We start from the raw sequence: 19,684 nt of genomic DNA, 5'->3' as shown, positions 1-19,684 counted from the left end.
ACTTGAAACAATAATATGTATTGACAATGCAAAGGAAAGAAGACCGTCCGTTTGCAACTTAACAATGAAGCAATCTGTTTATCAGTTTTGATGAGCTATACGTATATTTTATATTTATAAAGTCGTTTTGGATAGATTTTATCAAGACATGAATTGGTGAATGCTTTAAAACTTGAGCACTTGATACTGATGCTTGAAGTCAAGGATGCCTTAGTGAACAGAATAGTCAGACCCCGTGCCATGGGTGAGTGCTGGCCGTTTTACCCCGACGAGTGGAACGTTTGCTCATGACATCAATCACTGGACTGTCTGGTCCAGAAAGACTGGTTAGATAGCTGGCATATTACAGAGTGCATCGTTAAACTAGAAACGTGTAGCTATACTATCCTAAACGTAGTTTGGAGAGGAATTTGTATCAGTACGACATATTCTCTTACACACATTGTTAAAGGGAAGTAGAATTCGAACACTGCGTATTATCTATCAGCAATGACAGAATGAATATAGTCTTATGAAAACTTGCGGTGTTCTTTTAAGTAGTAGATATCACATCGCGCAAGTCTTCCCCTCTGTGAACAATACATGCACATGTATATTCTGTAAAATATATATGTAAGAAACGTACCTATCTTTTAGGACCATCTTACAATGAAATCTCTTGGAATCTAAGAATGACTCAAATTCTCCACCACTGCTGCCAATATCGATCACCTCTCATCACCATAGGTACGTTAAAAGGGTGGTTAAACAACATCCATTCACTGAAAATATCACCATTACTTTTATTTTCATCATAGTCATTTGAGGCGCTATAACACAAGGAAAAGACTGGACTAGTTGGTTTGGCTGTGATTTTATCCCTAAAGGTTTTTATTATAATATAAAACTACAAAATAACAAATAGACACTGTACATACTTATATTTATATATCATTGTATATGAAAACATTACATTTCTTTCTTAATAAAATCTACAACGCTGTTCATAAATGTCGAACCAGCATCGAACCCAAACTTCTCATAATCTACTGCATTCATGATTCCATGAAACGAGTCTGGCAGGTACTTAAGCTGAACTTTGTTCCCAGCTTGTTTCAGCCTCTCAGCTAAGATGAAGTTTTCGTCGCGAAGTGGATCCCATTCCGCAGCCACAACCAGAGAAGCTGGCAGATTCTTCAGATTCTCCTCCATCATTGGGGCCGCCCTGGGGTCACTGAACATCCTGCTGATGTACTTGACGTCATCGGTTACAGAGCTTGCAAGTGTCACTTCCGGTTCATAGCCATCAGGAATAAGTTCATTTGGGAGAAGTCTGTAATCAACGAGTTTGGTACATCGCTGCACTAATTCCGGTGTGGAGAAATTCCTTGCTATAAGAAGTTCACTTTGAGCCGCTGTTAAATTGAAATATGAGTCAATGAAATATGTAGACATTGCCGTGGGTTTCTCATACTCTTCACGCAGCTTCATGGCTGGCAGGGATTTGTCGCAATATTGGTAGATCCCGTATATCAAGATCTGTGCTTTCAGTGCCGGTTTTGTCTTTTCGTCCCTCAGCGCCAAGGAAACTGCCACAGCATTATTTCCACCAGAACTGTCGCCTAGATGAAATTGATGTTTAATTAACATTCTAAACGTCATTTGCAGAAACGGTCGTGCAAAACAATCGTCATCATTTATATTTATAATTAATCAATGTGAGACCTCGAACAAGTTTGGTTTCCGTCGGGGAAAATTATATATGTCAATAATATTTTGTAATGATAAAGACTGAAGTTATTTTGTTTGCCAATACTAAGCCGTGAAATGCGTGAGTCTGAAGAATGAGTGTTTCTGATAGGTCAAACTAAGATAAAAATTCCTTCCATTCGAATCTTAAAAATGAACAAGCCTTAAGGCACAACCGTGTGACTCAAATACCAGTCTATCGATGAGCATGCGCATTATCACTAACATAAATGGCCGCCTATAACCCACTGGAACTGTATACATTCGATATCAGAAAAACCCGTCTCATCAAATATGATGAAATATATTTGAGATATCGCGATTAAGTAAAACATGGGCTCATCGACGCATAAAGGTCACACAATCACAAGCCAATGATCTCATGACGACACCTCTGCACAAAATGCTTCAGAACTCCCAAACTCATGTTGCCAAAGGTAATAGGACATATTCATTTTGCGCCATTGCACTTCTATCTCTTCATGACTCCATTGCAAAAAAACGGTCAGCATGATTTACCTCCAACTGAGATCCTGTTTGGGTCAAGGCCGAGGTCACGACCTTGTGTCAACACATGAAGCGCCACCTGGACACAGTCATCGAAACCAGCAGGAAATGGGTGCTCTGGAGCCAGTCGGTACCTGGCGAAAACAGTCAACTTCATTACCCTCACACTTAGTGCATCGTACGTCAACTGCACTACAAGTCAGCTATAAGAATGTGTGAGTAATATGTTTCAACATGTGCGTATTGATGTGTGGCCGAGTTTGGGTTTTACGCCACCTTGGGAGTATTTCCGTGATTGCATGTCATCTCATTGTTTTGAACATCGAGTGAGTGAATTGGGATTTACGCCGCTTTTAGCAATAGTCCAGCAATATCATAGCGGGTGACAGCAGAAATGGGCTTCACTCAATATACCCATCTGTGGAATCGAACCCGGGTCTTCGGCGTGACGAGCGAACGCTTTAACCACTGGGCTACCCCACCGCCCCATCGAACATTGAAAACACACTACAATGTCCAGCGTTTTGATTGGACTGAGACAATCAATGCCCCATAGTGGCCTAGACGTTTGTTTTCCAAACAGAAGAGCCTGTTGGTCGTTTCGACGTAAACGATCTTGGTAGAGGGTTCGGATATGCGCGCAAATTTGTGATCTGTAGTCACCAGAGCGAGCTTGGTTTTAACGCTGCTTTGGACCGTGTGTTCCTCCGCTTACAACATGGCGTGCAGCTTGACTTTGGAGACCCATTCGTGATGCAGGTCTCAGAAATAGACCATTTTGGTTAAACTTACCAGCTGGGTGCTTATAGATATAATCGGGGCGAGACGTGGTTTGAACCCACAACCATATGTTTCTCTCGTGCTCTCGGGACGCAGCCCCGCCAAGCGATGTTTGATTCGTTTGTTGTTTAAAGCCGCACTCAGTAATATTACAGTTATAAGGCGGCGGTCTGTAAATATTCGAGTCTGGATCAGACAATCCAGTGATCAACATCATGAGCATCAATCTACGCAATTGGGATACAAAAACATGTGCCAACAAAGTCAGCAAGCCTGACGACCTGCAAAGCGAAATGCGCATTAGATTGGGCCACTTCCGCTCGTTGCATGAAATCTAATTGAACTTACTCCACAGAAATGATGATTATGTTGGCTTCACGGGCAATGCGGGCGCACGGGAGATCGTAGGCATCTGAAAGGAAATATTGACTAGAGTGAGTGAGTTTAGTTTTACGCCGCACTCAGCAATATTCCAGCTATATGGCGGCGGTCTGTAAATACTCGAGTCTGGACCAGACAATCCAGTGATCAACAGCATGAGCATCGATCTGCGCAATTGGGAACCGATGACATGTGTCGACAAAGTCAGCGAGCCTGACCACCCGATCCCGTTAGTCGCCTCATACGACAAGCATGGGTTACTGAAGGCCAATATTCTAACCCGGACCTTCACGGGTATCACCTGATTCGAAGGTCAACACAGAGGAAATCTGCATCGCACCAATCATTCATTAATACACATACATGCTATTTCTCAGTATTTCACTTAACATCAAATCGTCCTGATGATAGAGAGTGTTAAGTAACGCGGTTTAATAAATTTTAAATAAGAACAGTTTGCGTTTTGCCATCTGAAAATGGTCAAATTGAACATATGCTGTATCACTGATAACACTTACTCAGTACTCAGTTCACATTCCGTTATTCGTTGTGGTTGAATCTCATTCGGTATAAGAACCAACACTCTCAGAGTAAGGAACCCAATCGCCAGCACACTAAGTCGGAGACCTAACCCACTGAGCCAAAATTTAAGTCTAGTAAGGGGTGGTTTAGATCACGTAAAGTGGCACGGCTCCTGTGGCAGAAAACTATGAATACACCATGCACTCCATCCATATTCACCCACGACCTGACGTCTCCGGGTATAGGGGGAGGGGGTCATCACCCACAATCTGACGTCTCCGGGTATACTGGGGGGTCATGAACTTATTATTTCATCACCCACGACCTGACGTCTCCGGGTATAGGGGGAAGGGGTCATCACCCACAATCTGACGTCTCAGGGTATACTGGGGGGGACATCACCCATGGCCTGACGTCTCCGGGGATACTGGGGGTCATCACCCACGATCCGTCGTCTCCGGGTATACTGGGGGTCATCACCCACGACCTGACTTCTCAGGGAACACTGGGCATCATCACCCATGATCTGACGTCTCTGGGTGTATTGGGGGTCATCACCCACGATCTGACATCTCAGGGTACACTGGGGGCCATCACCCACGCTCTGACGTCTCTAGGTATACTGGGGGTCATCACCCACGACCTGACGTCTCCGGGTATACTGAGGATCATCACCCTCGCCCTGACGTCTCTGGGTACACTCGGGGTCATCACCCACGCTCTGATGTCTTCGGGTATACTCGGGGTCATCATCCACGCTCTGACGTCTCCGGGTACATTCGGGGTCATCACACACGCTCTGGCGTCTCCGGGTATACTCGGGGTCATCACCCACGCTCTGATGTCTCCGGGTATACTGAGGATAACCACCCACGCTCTGACGTCTCCGGGTATACTCAGGATCATCACCCACGCTCTGACGTCTCCGGGTATACTCGGGGTCATCACACACGCTCTGACGTCTAAAGGTATACTCAGGGTCACTACCCACGCTCTGGCCTCTCGGGTATACTCGGGGTCACTACCCACGCTCTGACCTCTCGGGTATACTCGGGGTCATCACCCACGATCTGACGTCTCCGGGTATACTCGTGATCATCACCCACGACCTTACATCTCCGGATATACTCGGGGTCATCATCCACGCTCTGACGTCTCCGGATATACTCGGTGTCATCATCCACGCTCTGACGTCTCCGGGTATACTCGGGGTCATCACACACGCTCTGACGTCTCCGGATATACTGAGGATCATCACCCACGACCTTACGTCTCCAGATATACTCGGGGTCATCATCCACGATCTGACGTCTCCGGGAATACTTGGGGTCATCACACACGCTCTGACGTCTCCGGGTATACTTGGGGTCATCACCCACGACCTTACGTCTCCGGATATACTCGGGGTCATCATCCACGCTCTGACGTCTCCGGATATACTCGGTGTCATCATTCACGCTCTGACGTCTCCGGGTATACTTGGGCTCGTCATTTGTATTGCTGACCACATTTTGACTCTTTACGACATGAACTCGTCAGACCACATTTTGACTCTTTACGACATGAACTCGTCAGTAGGCATACAAGCTTTCAGTACATGCTCACGTTTACAACATTAAAAAATATAGATTTTGTGTGCTCAAAGATCATATCTTTAAAACGAAAATACTCAGAGTTTACCCTGGAATATTCTTCCAACAAATCAACAAATCGGTACAAGCAAGAAGAAGGTCGTCACAGTGTGGAACAGGTTGTTACCTCAATTGCAGCCTCATCCTCCACGGATGGCCCAAATGAAAACTGGTCGTCCATCACTCGTCGTATTCCCTCAATCCTCTCTTTCCCATTTCAACCAAGTTGGAACGACAGTTCATTCTTGCAATGGAAACAATATATACTGCATGAAACAAAGAAATATCAGTGCGAAAAATACTCGAATGTCCTCAGAGAGATTCCACTTAATCCCAAACTATAATTAAAAAGGAAATTGACCACTGAAAATTATTTATCACACTAGCTGGGGTTCGCAAATAGGTTCATCCCTAGCGACTCGTGCTGGTCGTTAGTACCACCAAATCTTGGCGACATGCTACTGGTGATTCGTGCTGGTCTTTAGAACCCACCCAATCTTGGCGACATGCTACTGGTGACTCGTGCTGGTCTTTAGAACCCACCAAATCTTGGCGACATGCTACTGGTGACTCGTGCTGGTCGTTAGAACCCACCAAATCTTGGCGACATGCTACTGGTGACTCGTGCTGGTCGTTAGAACCCACCAAATCTTGGCGACATGCTACTGGTGATGCTGCGGGGCTTCGGCCAGGCTATGAGCCATTGCTTTGAAAGAACATGACACAGATAGTCTCAAATACTGCACCAAACCATATTTGACAAACTCAGAGCTAAGCTGCTCGACTATGCGGACGCCCATGTTCAGACAGCGAAAATTGTATGTGCATGTATATCATGTAAATCATTATATTATGTATTTCTATTGTATGTGATAGCTAGACTGTTGCGCACAGTCATGTGACCTTCGTAGACTGAATGTTGATCAATGTCATCTTATAGCTAGTGTCTTCGAATGAAAGTCAGACACATCAAATGGCCCCCATCTCATTACTAAATGTCAAAATGAACCTGGACGACAAGGCTTACTACAATACCCTTGCTATTTCAGTATAGAGAGAGGGAGAGCCCAGATTCGTGTGGTCTCTTTAACAGTAAACAGTGACCTCCGTATCTTTGCATGGGGTTTCACAAGAGTGTTACACATCTAAGACCTGATTGTGGATATCGATGCTCATGGTGTCAGTCACAGGATTGTCTGGTCTAATTATAAAGTCGACCATTTGCAGGCCACCGACATATAGCTGGAATATTGCCGAGTATGGCGTTACATAACAAACAATACAAAATCTGAGTGTCTTTCAGAGCCTTCCATCGCGCGGAAAAACAGAAAAGTGAAATTATGAAATTTTCTTAAAGCGGAATTTATGATTCTCTTTCACTCACTTGTGATACATATTGCATGACGTGTGATTTACTTACAACCATAAATGCGAGCTTGAGCTTGCCAAACATCTTCTGCAGTTGCCATTGGTTGGCCAAGTGGACAGGAAATGGTGTGCACACAATGTACCCAAAACCAGCCAGCAAGACGCCGCTTGCTATAAACAGTGCTGTACGGCATTTACCCATCCTGCAACACAGGTTAGCATAGTCAGTCATACGTCGTCATAACTGCTCTTCCTTTATTTGTTTTTCTTTAACATTTAAAATGCTACTGAGAGAGAGAGAGAGAGAGAGAGAGGGGTAGACAGATAGATTTATGGCACTTACTTCGGTATCCAATATTTAAAAAGAGCATGGTGATTCACGTATAACATTCTGGAAATATTCTTGAAAATCTCTACTCTACCACTTTTACTGGTAGTGAATGAGTAAGTGGTGTAGTGAAGTGGAGTGGAGTGGAGTGAGTGAGTTTTTACGAGCGTGACGAACTAAAGTACTGTCGGAAATAGAAAAAAAATGTTTTTAGGCTGTTATTCTGTATCCCTAAATTGTACACAATTGCAAATAGCATATGTCGAAATAACCAACGTCGGCCAAACTGGGCGTTCAGTGGGATGCGTAATAGGATATCCAGAAAAGCATGTTCACTCGTAAAATCGGGCAAAACTTAAAAAGGGCAAAAGAAAAAATACGAATTGCTGAAAACAATAGATCAGACTATCAGGCATTTAGGTCGCTCAGCCAGGTATGACGACGGACCGTTGACTCACCTGGCATGAAATGCATGTGCTGCCTACAGACACAAGGGTTCATCTATTGATTAACATCTTACGTGTCCTTCTTTCATATGGTTTATGTTGAGATATGTAAAACAGTATGATACCCATAGAAAAAGTCAGCCATAGTTCAAGGTATTAAATGTCTCAAAATACCCGTCCTGGTTTTGCTTTTGAAATGACCCCTCCTACCTGTTTCTTTTTATAGTGATAGTGAGACTCTATATTCAGTATTAAAGTTATTAATTTTATGTCAGCTATCGTTGATAATGAAGCTAAGGTTTATTTCAAAATGGGCATTTAAAAAGTGTTCTTTGTAATACAATATCATAGCACACTTATTTGCATAAAGCCATAGTCTGTTCCACATAAGTCCCTTTGGACGGTTCACTCTCACTTAGCCAGAGTCTACCCAAAAAGGTCTTGTTAAGACAACATTGCACTATGGCTAGGTGAGAGATGCGAGCCAGGTAATTAGCAAGAGACACTGAAGCGTGAGCCTTTGTACCAGGGCTGTAGTCTATATCTACAATGCAACACAATTGAAGATGCATGCGTGTGTTTGTAACATTAAAGCAAAAGAAACAACATTTCAGATAAATTAATTTAACTACAAAGAATAAAACTGAGAAAGAATATTGAGAGAACATCATACATTATATCTGATACATGATTGAATATGGTCGTAATGTGTTGTCTATGCCAGAGACCATATTATATGGTCTCTGGTTATGCCAAGCGACGAAATGAACTGCCGCAGAAAATCCAATTATATTAACTTGAGGTACATTGAATATATATGTAGTGGTGATAATCACTGGGAGCGGTTACTGTTAGAAATGAACTGGTGTAATGAGTTGAGAGTGTTACTATTACAGTCTGTAGTTATGTAGTGGTCATAATCACAGAAAGTGGTTATGTAGTGGTCATAATCACAGGAAGTGGTTATGCAGTGGTCATAATCACAGGAAGTGGCTATGTAGTGGTCGTAATCACTGGAAGTGGCTATGTAGTGGTCATAATCACAGGAAATGGTTATGTAGTGGTCATAATCACAGGAAGTAGTTATGTAATGGTCATAATCACAGGAAGTGGTTATGTAGTGGTGGTCTGCTCCCATTTGTGAGAACTCCCAGTGTGAGACTCCCAGATGTGAGACAGTGGAGTAGGTAATTAGCAAAGAAAACACACCTTACTCACCTATCTGATAGATGGATTAACCCCAGCTAATTAGGGATTAGCTATTTAACTGAATCTTGTGGAGGTAAGAAAAACAACGGCAAATACACTTCGGCGACTTTGTTTGGAAAGTGACTGATCATGACCATCCTCCAGAAGATGTCCACCGCCTCCGAAAATAGAGAAGGCAGAGAAGACCAAGCTGTGCCAACTCGACCCGGGAGGCGCCCCTCGATCGAGGAAACGCGTGTATAGGGAAATAGACAATCGCCTACTTAGACTCAAAGATAAATTCGCCGATGGAACGAAAAATCACATGCAGTATCTTGATGCATTCGGCAAACTGCTGGAAATATGAAAAGTGTCAAGATTTCCAAATATGGACCCATGTACAAAAGTGTTTTATAATGACACGCAAACATCATAATAGTTAATCAAATGTGTGAATCATCAAAATGTGTGAATCATAAATCATAATGAAATATTTAATGAACTATTTCTTCTGTGTAAATAAAATGATAATCTTTTTCAGTATTTCAGTATCTAACTTGTTCTTTATTGAAAACAATAAATGCTCTTCAACGAACAATGTCTTCTGTGTTAATTAACTCATTTTTATAACGAACTATCCTGCAGGTACTCTTCAGCAACAGGGCTGTTCCCATTCTCATCGTAGGGATGGGGAAGCACCACCTGTGTGCACTGAACCATAAATTAATGTGTCTCACAACTGGGAGTTCTCACAAATGGGAGGACACTGTAGTGGTCATAATCACAGGAAGTGGCTATGTAGTGGTCATAATATTAAGTGGAGTTATCGTTCAGATAATCAGGAAACAGACGATGATACATTTATAGAAAGTTATGAGTTTAGAGCGATATCGTCTTTCCTTCAGTGTGCAAAATTTGCTTCCCTGTATATGTTATCGTGACTTAGAAAACCCCCGCATTGCTCATTTCTGCACAAATCTCTATTCAGTAAAGTCATGTTTTACGTTTCCTATCTCCCTACCACTGAGACTGTAGTTAGGCCGAACTTAGTTTAACAGATATTTCACACTTTTACATAATAACTACACAAACTGTAGAGATAAAATGTTAACAAATCCAGTTTTTTTCTATTTCCGACAGTACTTTAACGCTTTAAGCACTAGGCTATACAACCGCCCCTACATGTAGAATTTTTTCCTCGCCTGTCGTAGTGTCATAGTCACGACTTAAAGGGATGACAAGTGGTGCCACAGTTGCCTGTTGTAAGCCATCCCGAGACCAGTAACCTTGTTCAATGACGTTAGCTACCTTGTTGACACAGTTTTGCCAAGTTTCAGTCGTTATTTTGTTCAGGGATTCCTTAACCAAAACCTCTACCTCACGTAATCTAAAAGTTGTGTTTGATCTGACAACATCTCCTTTCACAATACCCCACCATCTCGTCGTGCATGGGATACACATGCCTGATGAAAAATGAAGTTGAAGGCTGACGTGAAACAGTTGATGATTAAAGTGTGCGATTGTTTCCGTGCTGAAGCCGAAAGGGGCAAACCGTTTTATGCCATTAATAAATTCCGTAAGCGGGCAGCAAAAGCTTGGGGAGTATCAGCAAGGGTACTGACAAATGTTCTTGAACACAAACATTGTGAGGGTGATGCGATGCAGGTAGGGGTCGTGTCAAAATCACACAAATTAAAACATTTGGACAACTTTCAAAAGAACCTTGTAAGGCAGTCTATCAACAAGCTCTATTTTTAAAACAAATATATGTCGCTGAAATGTTTTGAAAAAGCATTTGAAGCAAGAACACAACCTCAGAGTATCAAAGTACACACTCTGGCGACTCTTACACTCTTTCGGGTATCGTTATAAGAAAATTTCGGGGGAGAATAGGTCAGTACTCTGTGAACGCCCTGATATCGTTCGCTTGAGAAATAATTTTCTCAGGGTTATAATGAAGAAACGCGAGGAAGGGTTCGAGCCAGTGTACTTGGACGAAACCTGGGTCAATGCCTCGCACACAGCTAGCGGTCAGTGGGTACCCGATGGGGGTGATAAGGGGTCACGTAGAAACTGCCTCAAGGGAAAGGAGAGAGACTAATCATTCTCCATGCTGGTTGCTCCAGCAAAGGCTTTCTCCCAGGCTGCGACTTGGTATTCAGGGCTAAGTCCACAGATAACAGAGACTACCATTCCAAGATGAATGGTGCAGTTTTCCTCGATTGGGTTAAAAACAAGTTGGTACCAGCTCTACCAGAGCGGGCTTTTATCGTAATGGACAATGCCCCATACCACAGCGTGCAGGACCCCGACAGTAAAGCCCCGACATCGAACAGTCGAAAAGGTGACAAATTTCAGATCGCACGGCCTTCAAAGACAACGAAGCCTCAGCTATATGACATCATAAAACCCCACAAAGGTGAACCTTTCTACAAAGTTGACAGTTACATAAAAAGTAAGGGTCACGATATTCTGCGACTTCCACCCTATCACTGTGATCTTAATCCCATTGAAGTGATATGGGGTATTGTCAAAGGAGGTGTTGCCAGATCAAACACAACTTTTAGATTACGTGAGGTAGAGGTTTTGGTTAAGGAATCCCTGAACAAAATCACGACTGAAACTTGGCAAAACTGTGTCAACAAGGTAGCTAACATCATTGAACAAGGTTACTGGTCTCGGGATGGCTTACAACAAGCAACTGTGGCACCACTTGTCATCCCTTTAAGTCGTGACTATGACACTACGACAGACGAGGAACCGACAGGTCTCCCGGAATAGATTTTGAGATGTCGCCCGCCATGACTGGCTGTTCCGTTTCTGCGGTTTCACCCCGTCGCGACAGATAACAACTTTTGCGTTTTCAATGATGATAGTTTCTTAAACAACTTTTTTGGTGGAGTCCGGAAAATTTTCAAATATGAGAAAGCTGTTGGGTATTAGTAAATGATAAACATGTGTACTATTTATATTTATGTGGCAATTTTGTACAATGATAAAATTTGCAATTCATCGGTCCGTTTCTGACTCAAACGGACTATAGTTCACACACATTTTACTGGCAATGCAACATCCTTGTGTTGATGGTAATGAGGGAAGGTGCTTTAACGTTAGAAAATTAATTGATGTACATGTTTACCTGCGTTGGTGTCCGGCTGCTGTGTGAGGCCGCCTTGCATGTACCCCGAATCAAGGCTGGACTTTGACTTGAGGGTAAGCAGTTTCAGTGAGCGCTTGAGTCATATGTTTACTTGTGCGGATATGACCAACTCAAAACCCCCGTCGGTGTTATGATAAAGGTCCCGCTGTTTTTTTCTCTGCATACTATCACCACACAAAATGACTGTATTAGCCAAATTTACTAACGTCAGGAAATACTTGTTTCATCCGGCGGCCATATGAACAACGTTTGAAATCTACGTATCATCTGGTCGTCAGATTTACACACGTTTAAAGGGGTGTTAAAATAAACGAACATTCAACTCTGCATTTACATGTATTTCACAGGTGTGTAAATCTGGCCATTGTTTCCAGGTGTTTCCTAACATGTGTAACATATGTAAATGCTGTGATTGTAGGACATGCATTTCAATACCCTTGAAATCTCGTATGACCAGGGTTAGGTTTGTCATATATTTAGTACATGCGTAAATGGTTGGAAATGGGTAAACATAGTGTTACAAGATTAGCACTACTTTAACATGTATTTCAATGGTTCTGTAATGTAACTGTCACATAGGGTTCGTTAGCGCGTCCGACCACGCCATAATGTACTGAGATAATTAGAAACACATGGTGAAGTGATACCCATGACTGAGCACCACTAATAACGTGCGTGTCTTTCTTGACATACACATGGTGTCTGTTTAACAGGTTCAAATATCGGGTCTATTGGCCAGAGCGATATGTATGTTAGGGTGTGTGTGTGTGTGCGAGGGAGAGGGTGTGGCATGGGGTAGGCCTAGGGTGGGGTGGTGGCGGTGGGTCGGTGTTGAGGTACTGATAAGTCTTTCTGACCAGTAGTCAGTAGGTAATATCGTTTATACTTTTTGTAATGGAAATTACATAACAGTTTAAATAACTGACCTTAGGTACACTTCTTATATATGCTATACAAGGAGACACTGCTAATTACAATAAAACACAGACAGATGTGTTCACACAGACATGAACCGGTAGGTCCCTAATTTTAGTGCTCACTTGTATGAGTTATCCGACTGATCATAACTGAAACAAATTCATTATCTATACTTTCATAAAAGATGATTACAATGTATTAATGATTCCCGGTGTAAATTACTGTTGTAAATGTGTGAACATGCACATACTACATGCTTGGTATGACCTCTTTTTGATTCGGAATACAGGTATTCTTCCATACGGACGTTTTCTCAAATTTCAGTCACCCGACGGAATATACTGTAGACATATTTTGTTTCCACCTCTTGGGTAGACTAAGAAAATTGTAGTGATTGCGATTAGCTCATAATTTTTCATAATAGACCTATTCTGTTTCCATCTCTTGGGTAGACTATAGAAAATTGTAGTGATTGCAATTAGCTCATAACTAAGCAGTTTCGATAATTATTGAAAGCTTACAACCTGACAGCATTATGTTGCTCGTGCGTTTTCTTTCTTGTTTTTGCTTATTGCTGTCTAATTTGTTATACATTATATAATTATGTTAATCATTTTGGCATCTCAATATCATGGAATATAATGTGTACTTATTAATCTATCAAAGTACCGAAACGTATTATCTGTATGCTTTACTGTTATTGGGTGAAACTGTTAAAGTACCTTCGTACAGAATTTCGAGGAAATAGAAACTGAAAATTACTAGATCAATGGAAAACTAAATTGGATAAAGATCGCAAACAATCATTATTTATATTCCACTTTTTAAATTATCAGTGTGCAGATCATGTCACTAACATAAAAGCTGAAGGATATATGGTGACAAAACTGGGTTCAATCTTGAATGTATAATAAAAGTACCATGTATATTCTTTAACAGTATCAAAGAATGATGGGGTACGCTCGTGGTTAAAGCGTTCGCCTGTCAGGTCAAAAACCGGTGGTTGATTTCCGACATAGGCACATTAAGACTGAAAATATAAACTGAGGGGCAAAAGAAACGTCCCCAAAGTAAAATTGTAAAAAACATTGCTTCTGTTTTCGTTATGACGGAAATTTATTTAGGAACACATCTCCCGAACGCATCCCCACGTCTCACAGAAAGGAAATCCACGTGGAGTTTTTTGTAAGCATGAAAATTGCTTTTATTCACGTTTTTTGCATGCTTCTGTGGAAACATACCCGTATGAAAGTACAGTATAAAAATTATGCTCGACTGTTCGAATTCATCACTTCAATACGTTGGACACAAAGAACATGCCTCGACTCACGGCAGAACAGAGAGAACGAGCTATTGGGATGTTGCAGCTGGGTGCTTCTCACAGTCACGTTGCAAGAATCATGGGTTGCAGCAAGAAAACCATCACCAGACTGATGACACGCTTCAGAACAACAGGTCGGACTGCAGACAGGCCTAGGACAGGAGACCACCCGTAACCACCCCTCAGGAAGACCGCCATTTACGGGTGCTTCACTTGCGCAACAGATTCCTGACTGTGACGTCATCAGCAACAACCAGCCTTACCCATCCAGTCAGTAGAAGGACCATATCCAGACGACTCCGCCGATTCGGTATCAGAGCCTACAGACCATTCCGGGGCGTGACGTTAACGCGTGAACATCGACGTCGTCGATTGGCTTGGGCACGTAGAGTTCGGCAGTGGCAGCCGCGGAACTGGCGCCGGGTACTCTTCAGTGACGAGAGCCGCTTCCAGTTGAACAAAGCTGATGGTCGGGTACGAGTCTACAGACGTCGGAACGAACGCACAGCACGTTGTTGCGTTCAGGAAGTTGAGACGTTTGGCGGCGTAGTGTGATGGTGTGGGGGGGAATTTGTGGCGAGAGGCAGACTGACTTGTTGGTGATAGAGGGAAACCTGAATGCCCGTCGATACATTGATGTTGTTTTACGACCTGTCGTGTTACCCTTCCTCCAGCAGAATCGAGGCGTGTTGTTTCAGCAGGATAACGCTACTCCCCACACTGCTGTTGTTACCCGGAACTTCCTGAACAACAACAACGTAAACGTCATTCCTCGGCCAGCAAGATCCCCGATTTATCACCTATTGAGCACCTATGGGATCATCTCGGCCGTCAGGTTAAGCAACGTCAACATCCCCACAGACAAGAAACGCTTTGGCTCAATCTCTACAGGAAGAATGGCGTCGCATCCCACATCACGTGATCAGACGTCTTGTGCACTCTGCACGACGTCGTGTGGCAGCATGTATCGCTGCAAGAGGTGGACACACTCGCTACTGAGGAGTTGGACACTCAAAGACACTCTGTCAGTACTGATGTGCATGTGTTGTCATGATCGACAACCGGACATTTGCAACTCCTGTGAAAAACGTCACAAAAACTCTACTTACAGCAAATTGTTTCAATTGTTCTGTAATGACAGTCTGCATAATATGTTCAAAAATTATATCAAACATTTCAACATTGAATTGCACGTGTTTGTATCATTTTATGATACAAAAATGATCGGGGACGTTTCTTTTGCCCCTCAGTTTATTATTTTTATAAAAGGGAAAGATCTTAATTTCAATTGAAAAAAACAGACGAAGTAATTTGGAAGATTCACAGACTAACAACGTCTATATCGGGGCTACAGGTGCAGGAAGCATCTTCAATTATAAAATCACATTCCACAAACATCAGATAAAGGTTTAAATGACAAGCATATTTATTGTTATCTTGCCAAGCTCTGTCCTCTCTCAATGCAGTATTACCAGAGTGCTGTGGTCAGTACCTCAGGTGGCCATATTCAGCCATCCCATTACTTTACAGTATTTTCTTACAGACATATATGTGGAAAGTTAACTTTTACGGGTATGGAAAGAGTGTGTGTGGGGGTGTGTGTGTGGGGGCACGTGCAAAGTATTAGTCAGCTGAGATTATCCTTCAAGAACATCATATGTCACTTATCATTATGTGCAACCAAAGCATTACAAAAAAGCCATATTTGCAGACAGCATAACACCACCTTGGGCTGGAGTTCCAAATAATTTGACACCGAAAACCTGTCAGTTGACGCAAAGGAAATAACCCTTGTCTTTTGAAATGATGCCTTAATCATAGTCAAAATGAAGTGTAGGCTGCCATGCATTTTCTAGTCTGTCTCACAGTTCCTGAACCACATTATTTTCCTTACTGCTTAGTTTGTCTCACAGTCCCTGAACCACATTATTTTCCTTACTGCTTAGTCTGTCTCACAGTCCCTGAACCACATTATTCCCCCTACTGCCAAGCCCTCTCTGCAATGTTAAAGCCTTAAATGAAGCAAGTCTAGATCTCCTCAGGCCCAGAGTCTGTTAACATCTGCAAGAAACCTAACTCACTTTGGGGGTCGGGTTACAAAGTAAACATATCTATAGCTAACTGTCATGGCTAGCGGGACTGAATCTCGTGTCTGCCTGGGGCTCCTTTTCAATTTAAATGGGTTTGTTTGTTGCTATTACACTTATATATATTCAGACACTGAGCGTTAGTCTATGTATTTTCCAATATGATGAAACTACTAATACATGTATTTACCAAATAAAATTCTAAAGGAGCCTTTCTTCAAGCAGTGACTTAACGCCATACATAGCTAGACTTGCTTAGATGATAGACTTCATATAAGGCATCATAGATATTTCACAAACATGGTACAGGACCCTTAGCCTCATTAGCTCATTAGCTCATTGCCTCACCACTTGCGAATTAAGCGTTGGCAGATGTAAATGTTACTGGAGATGTTGGTCCCGCCAGCTGTGGGTGTTTGATATGGCTCTCCATAACCCAACCCTGCAATGAGTTTTCCTACAGACGGAAGGGGAAAAACTATCGTTCTGTGACTATGGAAAACCAAAACTTTTGACAACAAACCATTGTTTGGGTCTTTTAATTGTAAATATGATTCAAATAGCTTAACCTAGATTTCGATATCCTCCGATAGGTACATTTGGTGGAAAATATACATTTCTACCGAGACAAGGACGAATGTATATGTATAATAACATTTAACAGCACTAGTATCCATTTTGTCATTGAGAGTCATTTTCAGAAGTTGGACATGTCTTTCAGTATGTTCAGACACAGTTGAAGAAACATGTTAAAACTCATCCTTATCAGATGAGGAATGCATATTCAGGTGATATGATTTGACTAGAATGAAATTTAAGGGGGGATGCGGGCGGAAGTCTTTCCAATCCCTCTGGCTATCAGATTGAGGGTACGTTTTAAACATAACCGGTATTTCTATCATTGTATTTATAAAGTTCTTTGAACGTTCTCCAAATACGTCCGTCAGATATATTGTGCACTACCCTTTTCTCTTTTTATCTCCTCAAACGACTGTTACAAGTTCGAAGAATCCTGGTCAAAGTAGAAAAGTCTTAAGACTATTCCCCACAATTCCGTAACTTACACATTGTGCCCTAAATGGGTAGAGCTTTCGTTCGGGGGAATATCAGAAGGACAACGATACATTTATTTCCGATGTTGTAGAAAGCTCTCCACTTACTTAGGAAAACACTGAGATATTGTATTCATGTCGGAATTATATTTTCAGCCCCTGTCAGATCTGTCAGAACATGCGAGGTCTGCGTCTGTGTCAGACTAAAGGCCTACAAGATGTTTAGCAACACTGGGGCGTAATAGCCATATATCTTCTCCAAATGAGGGTATATATATCTTGTGAGAATGACTTCTCCGACAGGGAAATGTACAGTGATGCGACATCACAATTACTTACGTGATATTTACTCGCAATCTGAGTTATGGATCGTCAATTTAAACAGGACAATATAGACGAATTTCACAAAAGGCATAGAGATCCAACATGCCTATGATATACTCAGAGAACGCAACCGCCTGTGCTATCCGGTCATAATCGCTACACAATAAAAACAATTCTTCATTTCATGTCTCACAGAATATATAATTTGATATGGCATTGTTTGTTATCGTATACATTTGCGTTAGTTAAACAAATGTGGAAAACTTTAAAGTTTATGTATGGCGTTATTACAGCAAAGGCTGAGCAAATGGAGAAAAAACATTGTTCAGGCACTGTGAGACTATTAAGGAATGCCTCATGCAGTGCAATAATATTCCAATTATGTACTGCCACAAAATATTTTACAGTAGCGATGCGCGAACTGAACAGACTTAAAAAATTACGAGTCTATTCGTGTAGCATATTTGGCTGTGATCCAAGAGAGACAAAGTGCTATTCTATATTGGGACAGCTAGGGACACAAAGGGCGATGCGTTGCCCTTTGTTCACCACTGAACCTTTTAATCCCTCAAATCATGCACCTCAAAAGATTTGCCAACACCACAGACAAGGCGTAACTGATACTGGTAGCAAGAGCGAGTGCAGCTTGATAAGGCGTGTTAGCTTGCGTAATACTGCTTTCTTTGTCAGGCTCTTTTGGTGATAAAAATATTGAGGTCATGTGAACGTTGATTTCAAACGTATTAAAACGTGTGAAAATAAAATTACATGAACCAAGTAATTCACATGATGGATATATATGATCATATTGCTTGAGTACAGGTAACATGAAGGTGTATGAACCGTTCATATACATACCCATGGAATCCGGTATGATACATAGATATCTAAGGTGTGTAAATATTTGCAAATTTGCAAATTTACATGTGTTCCCCCACCTAAGTAAATTCACATGTTTCCGACCCGAGTAAACTTAGAACGAAATTGGAAATTTCAGCACCCATTGAAATTCAAAGGAATGCATTGGAAATACTGTATGATCATGTATTTACCAGGGTATCTGTTCTGCAATTCATGTTTGGAAATACCTGACAATCCGGTCATGGCATACATGAACGAGGTGCTTGTGCATACGAAAATGTACGATGAGCATATGTTTCAAAGGTATAGATTCCTATGAAATATATGCCCGAAGTTAGGAAATATCTGAATTACATACGTAAATCCGGTCATGGCATGTATTTCCTACTGTATTTACGAGTATTTCAATGGTTTACTATCCGGCTTTTGCTCCTGTGTATGGAACACTGTAAGGGATATTCCCACGATCTCTCGTTATCGCGATCTCGATCTTTGGAATTAAGTTAAATGTGCCACAAGTGTTAAATGCGAGAACCCGAGATTTTCGCGCTTTGGGCATACCTACCTCATTTCAAACTCGAGATCGCGAGAATGTGAGATCGCAAAACACCACCTACATAAAACACACTTTAGTCCTGCTGTTTGTGCCATGTTGTGTTAGCATGCATCGAGTGAGTGAATGTTGTTTTACGGTACTGTCAGCATGGTCGGCTGGTTTGTTGTTCAACGCAGCACACTTACTGTGTAAGTCATCATGCCATAGAAACATCATTGATGAATGTTGTCTGTCCTCAAGATTATGACATTCCTACAGTTGCTGAAATAAAACGGATAGTGGCAACAGATTTTCAGCCAAGGTATGTAAAACAAGCAGAAATGCTGTACGCGACCTTAGTTGTTGATCATGGAAACCTCTTCATTTCCTCTCAGATGAAGAGAAATATGATGTTTTAGGAAATGTCACAGCACAAACAGCCAAAATAACAGAGAAAAACAACAAGCCTGTTATCAAAACTGAACCTGATACAGGTGACAAAGAATCAACATCTACTCCCACTGAATCTAACAATGAGGAACGAAAA

At 41.9% G+C, this 19,684-nt stretch overlaps 2 protein-coding genes across 2 annotated transcripts; both read right to left on the bottom strand.

Annotated features, from left to right (window-relative positions):
* Nucleotides 1-948: 948 nt before the first annotated feature.
* Nucleotides 949-4,441, bottom strand: LOC124266800 (arylacetamide deacetylase-like 3). Its single transcript, XM_046701606.1, has 4 exons — nt 4,321-4,441; nt 3,364-3,427; nt 2,248-2,369; nt 949-1,601 (listed from the first exon to the last, which is right to left on the bottom strand). The coding sequence occupies exons 1-4, from the start codon at nt 4,439-4,441 to the stop codon at nt 949-951; spliced, it is 960 nt and encodes a 319-aa protein (XP_046557562.1).
* A 90-nt stretch (nt 4,442-4,531) lies between these two features.
* LOC124266799 lies at nt 4,532-5,730 on the bottom strand. The gene is made up of 3 exons (XM_046701605.1): nt 5,677-5,730; nt 4,956-5,435; nt 4,532-4,774 (listed from the first exon to the last, which is right to left on the bottom strand). Exons 1-3 carry the CDS (start codon nt 5,728-5,730, stop codon nt 4,532-4,534), a joined length of 777 nt encoding a protein of 258 aa, XP_046557561.1.
* Nucleotides 5,731-19,684: the final 13,954 nt, after the last annotated feature.

Source organism: Haliotis rubra, unplaced genomic scaffold (genome assembly GCF_003918875.1).
Source record: "Haliotis rubra isolate DU_JTF1 unplaced genomic scaffold, ASM391887v1 Scf128, whole genome shotgun sequence".
In the NCBI taxonomy this organism is placed as follows: Eukaryota; Metazoa; Mollusca; class Gastropoda; order Lepetellida; family Haliotidae; genus Haliotis; species Haliotis rubra.
The sequence above is the reverse complement of the archived record's forward strand: the minus strand, read 5'-3'. Positions and strand labels throughout refer to the sequence as shown.

Excerpts from the sequence above, each read along its gene's own strand:
- LOC124266799 (XM_046701605.1), bottom strand. The coding sequence starts at position 5,730 with ATGGACGACCAGTTTTCATTTGGGCCATCCGTGGAGGATGAGGCTGCA. Across the intron at positions 5,436-5,676 it reads AGGATGAGGCTGCAATTGAG|AGTCAAAATGTGGTCAGCAA; the intron begins GTAACAACCTGT and ends CATGTCGTAAAG. Across the intron at positions 4,775-4,955 it reads ACCCCGAGTATACCCGAGAG|TATACCCGGAGACATCAGAG; the intron begins GTCAGAGCGTGG and ends GGTTATCCTCAG.
- LOC124266800 (XM_046701606.1), bottom strand. The coding sequence starts at position 4,441 with ATGGGTGATGATGCCCAGTGTTCCCTGAGAAGTCAGGTCGTGGGTGAT. Across the intron at positions 3,428-4,320 it reads CCGGAGACGTCAGGCCATGG|ATGCCTACGATCTCCCGTGC; the intron begins GTGATGTCCCCC and ends ATTTCCTTTCAG. Across the intron at positions 1,602-2,247 it reads AAACAGGATCTCAGTTGGAG|GCGACAGTTCTGGTGGAAAT; the intron begins GTAAATCATGCT and ends AATTTCATCTAG.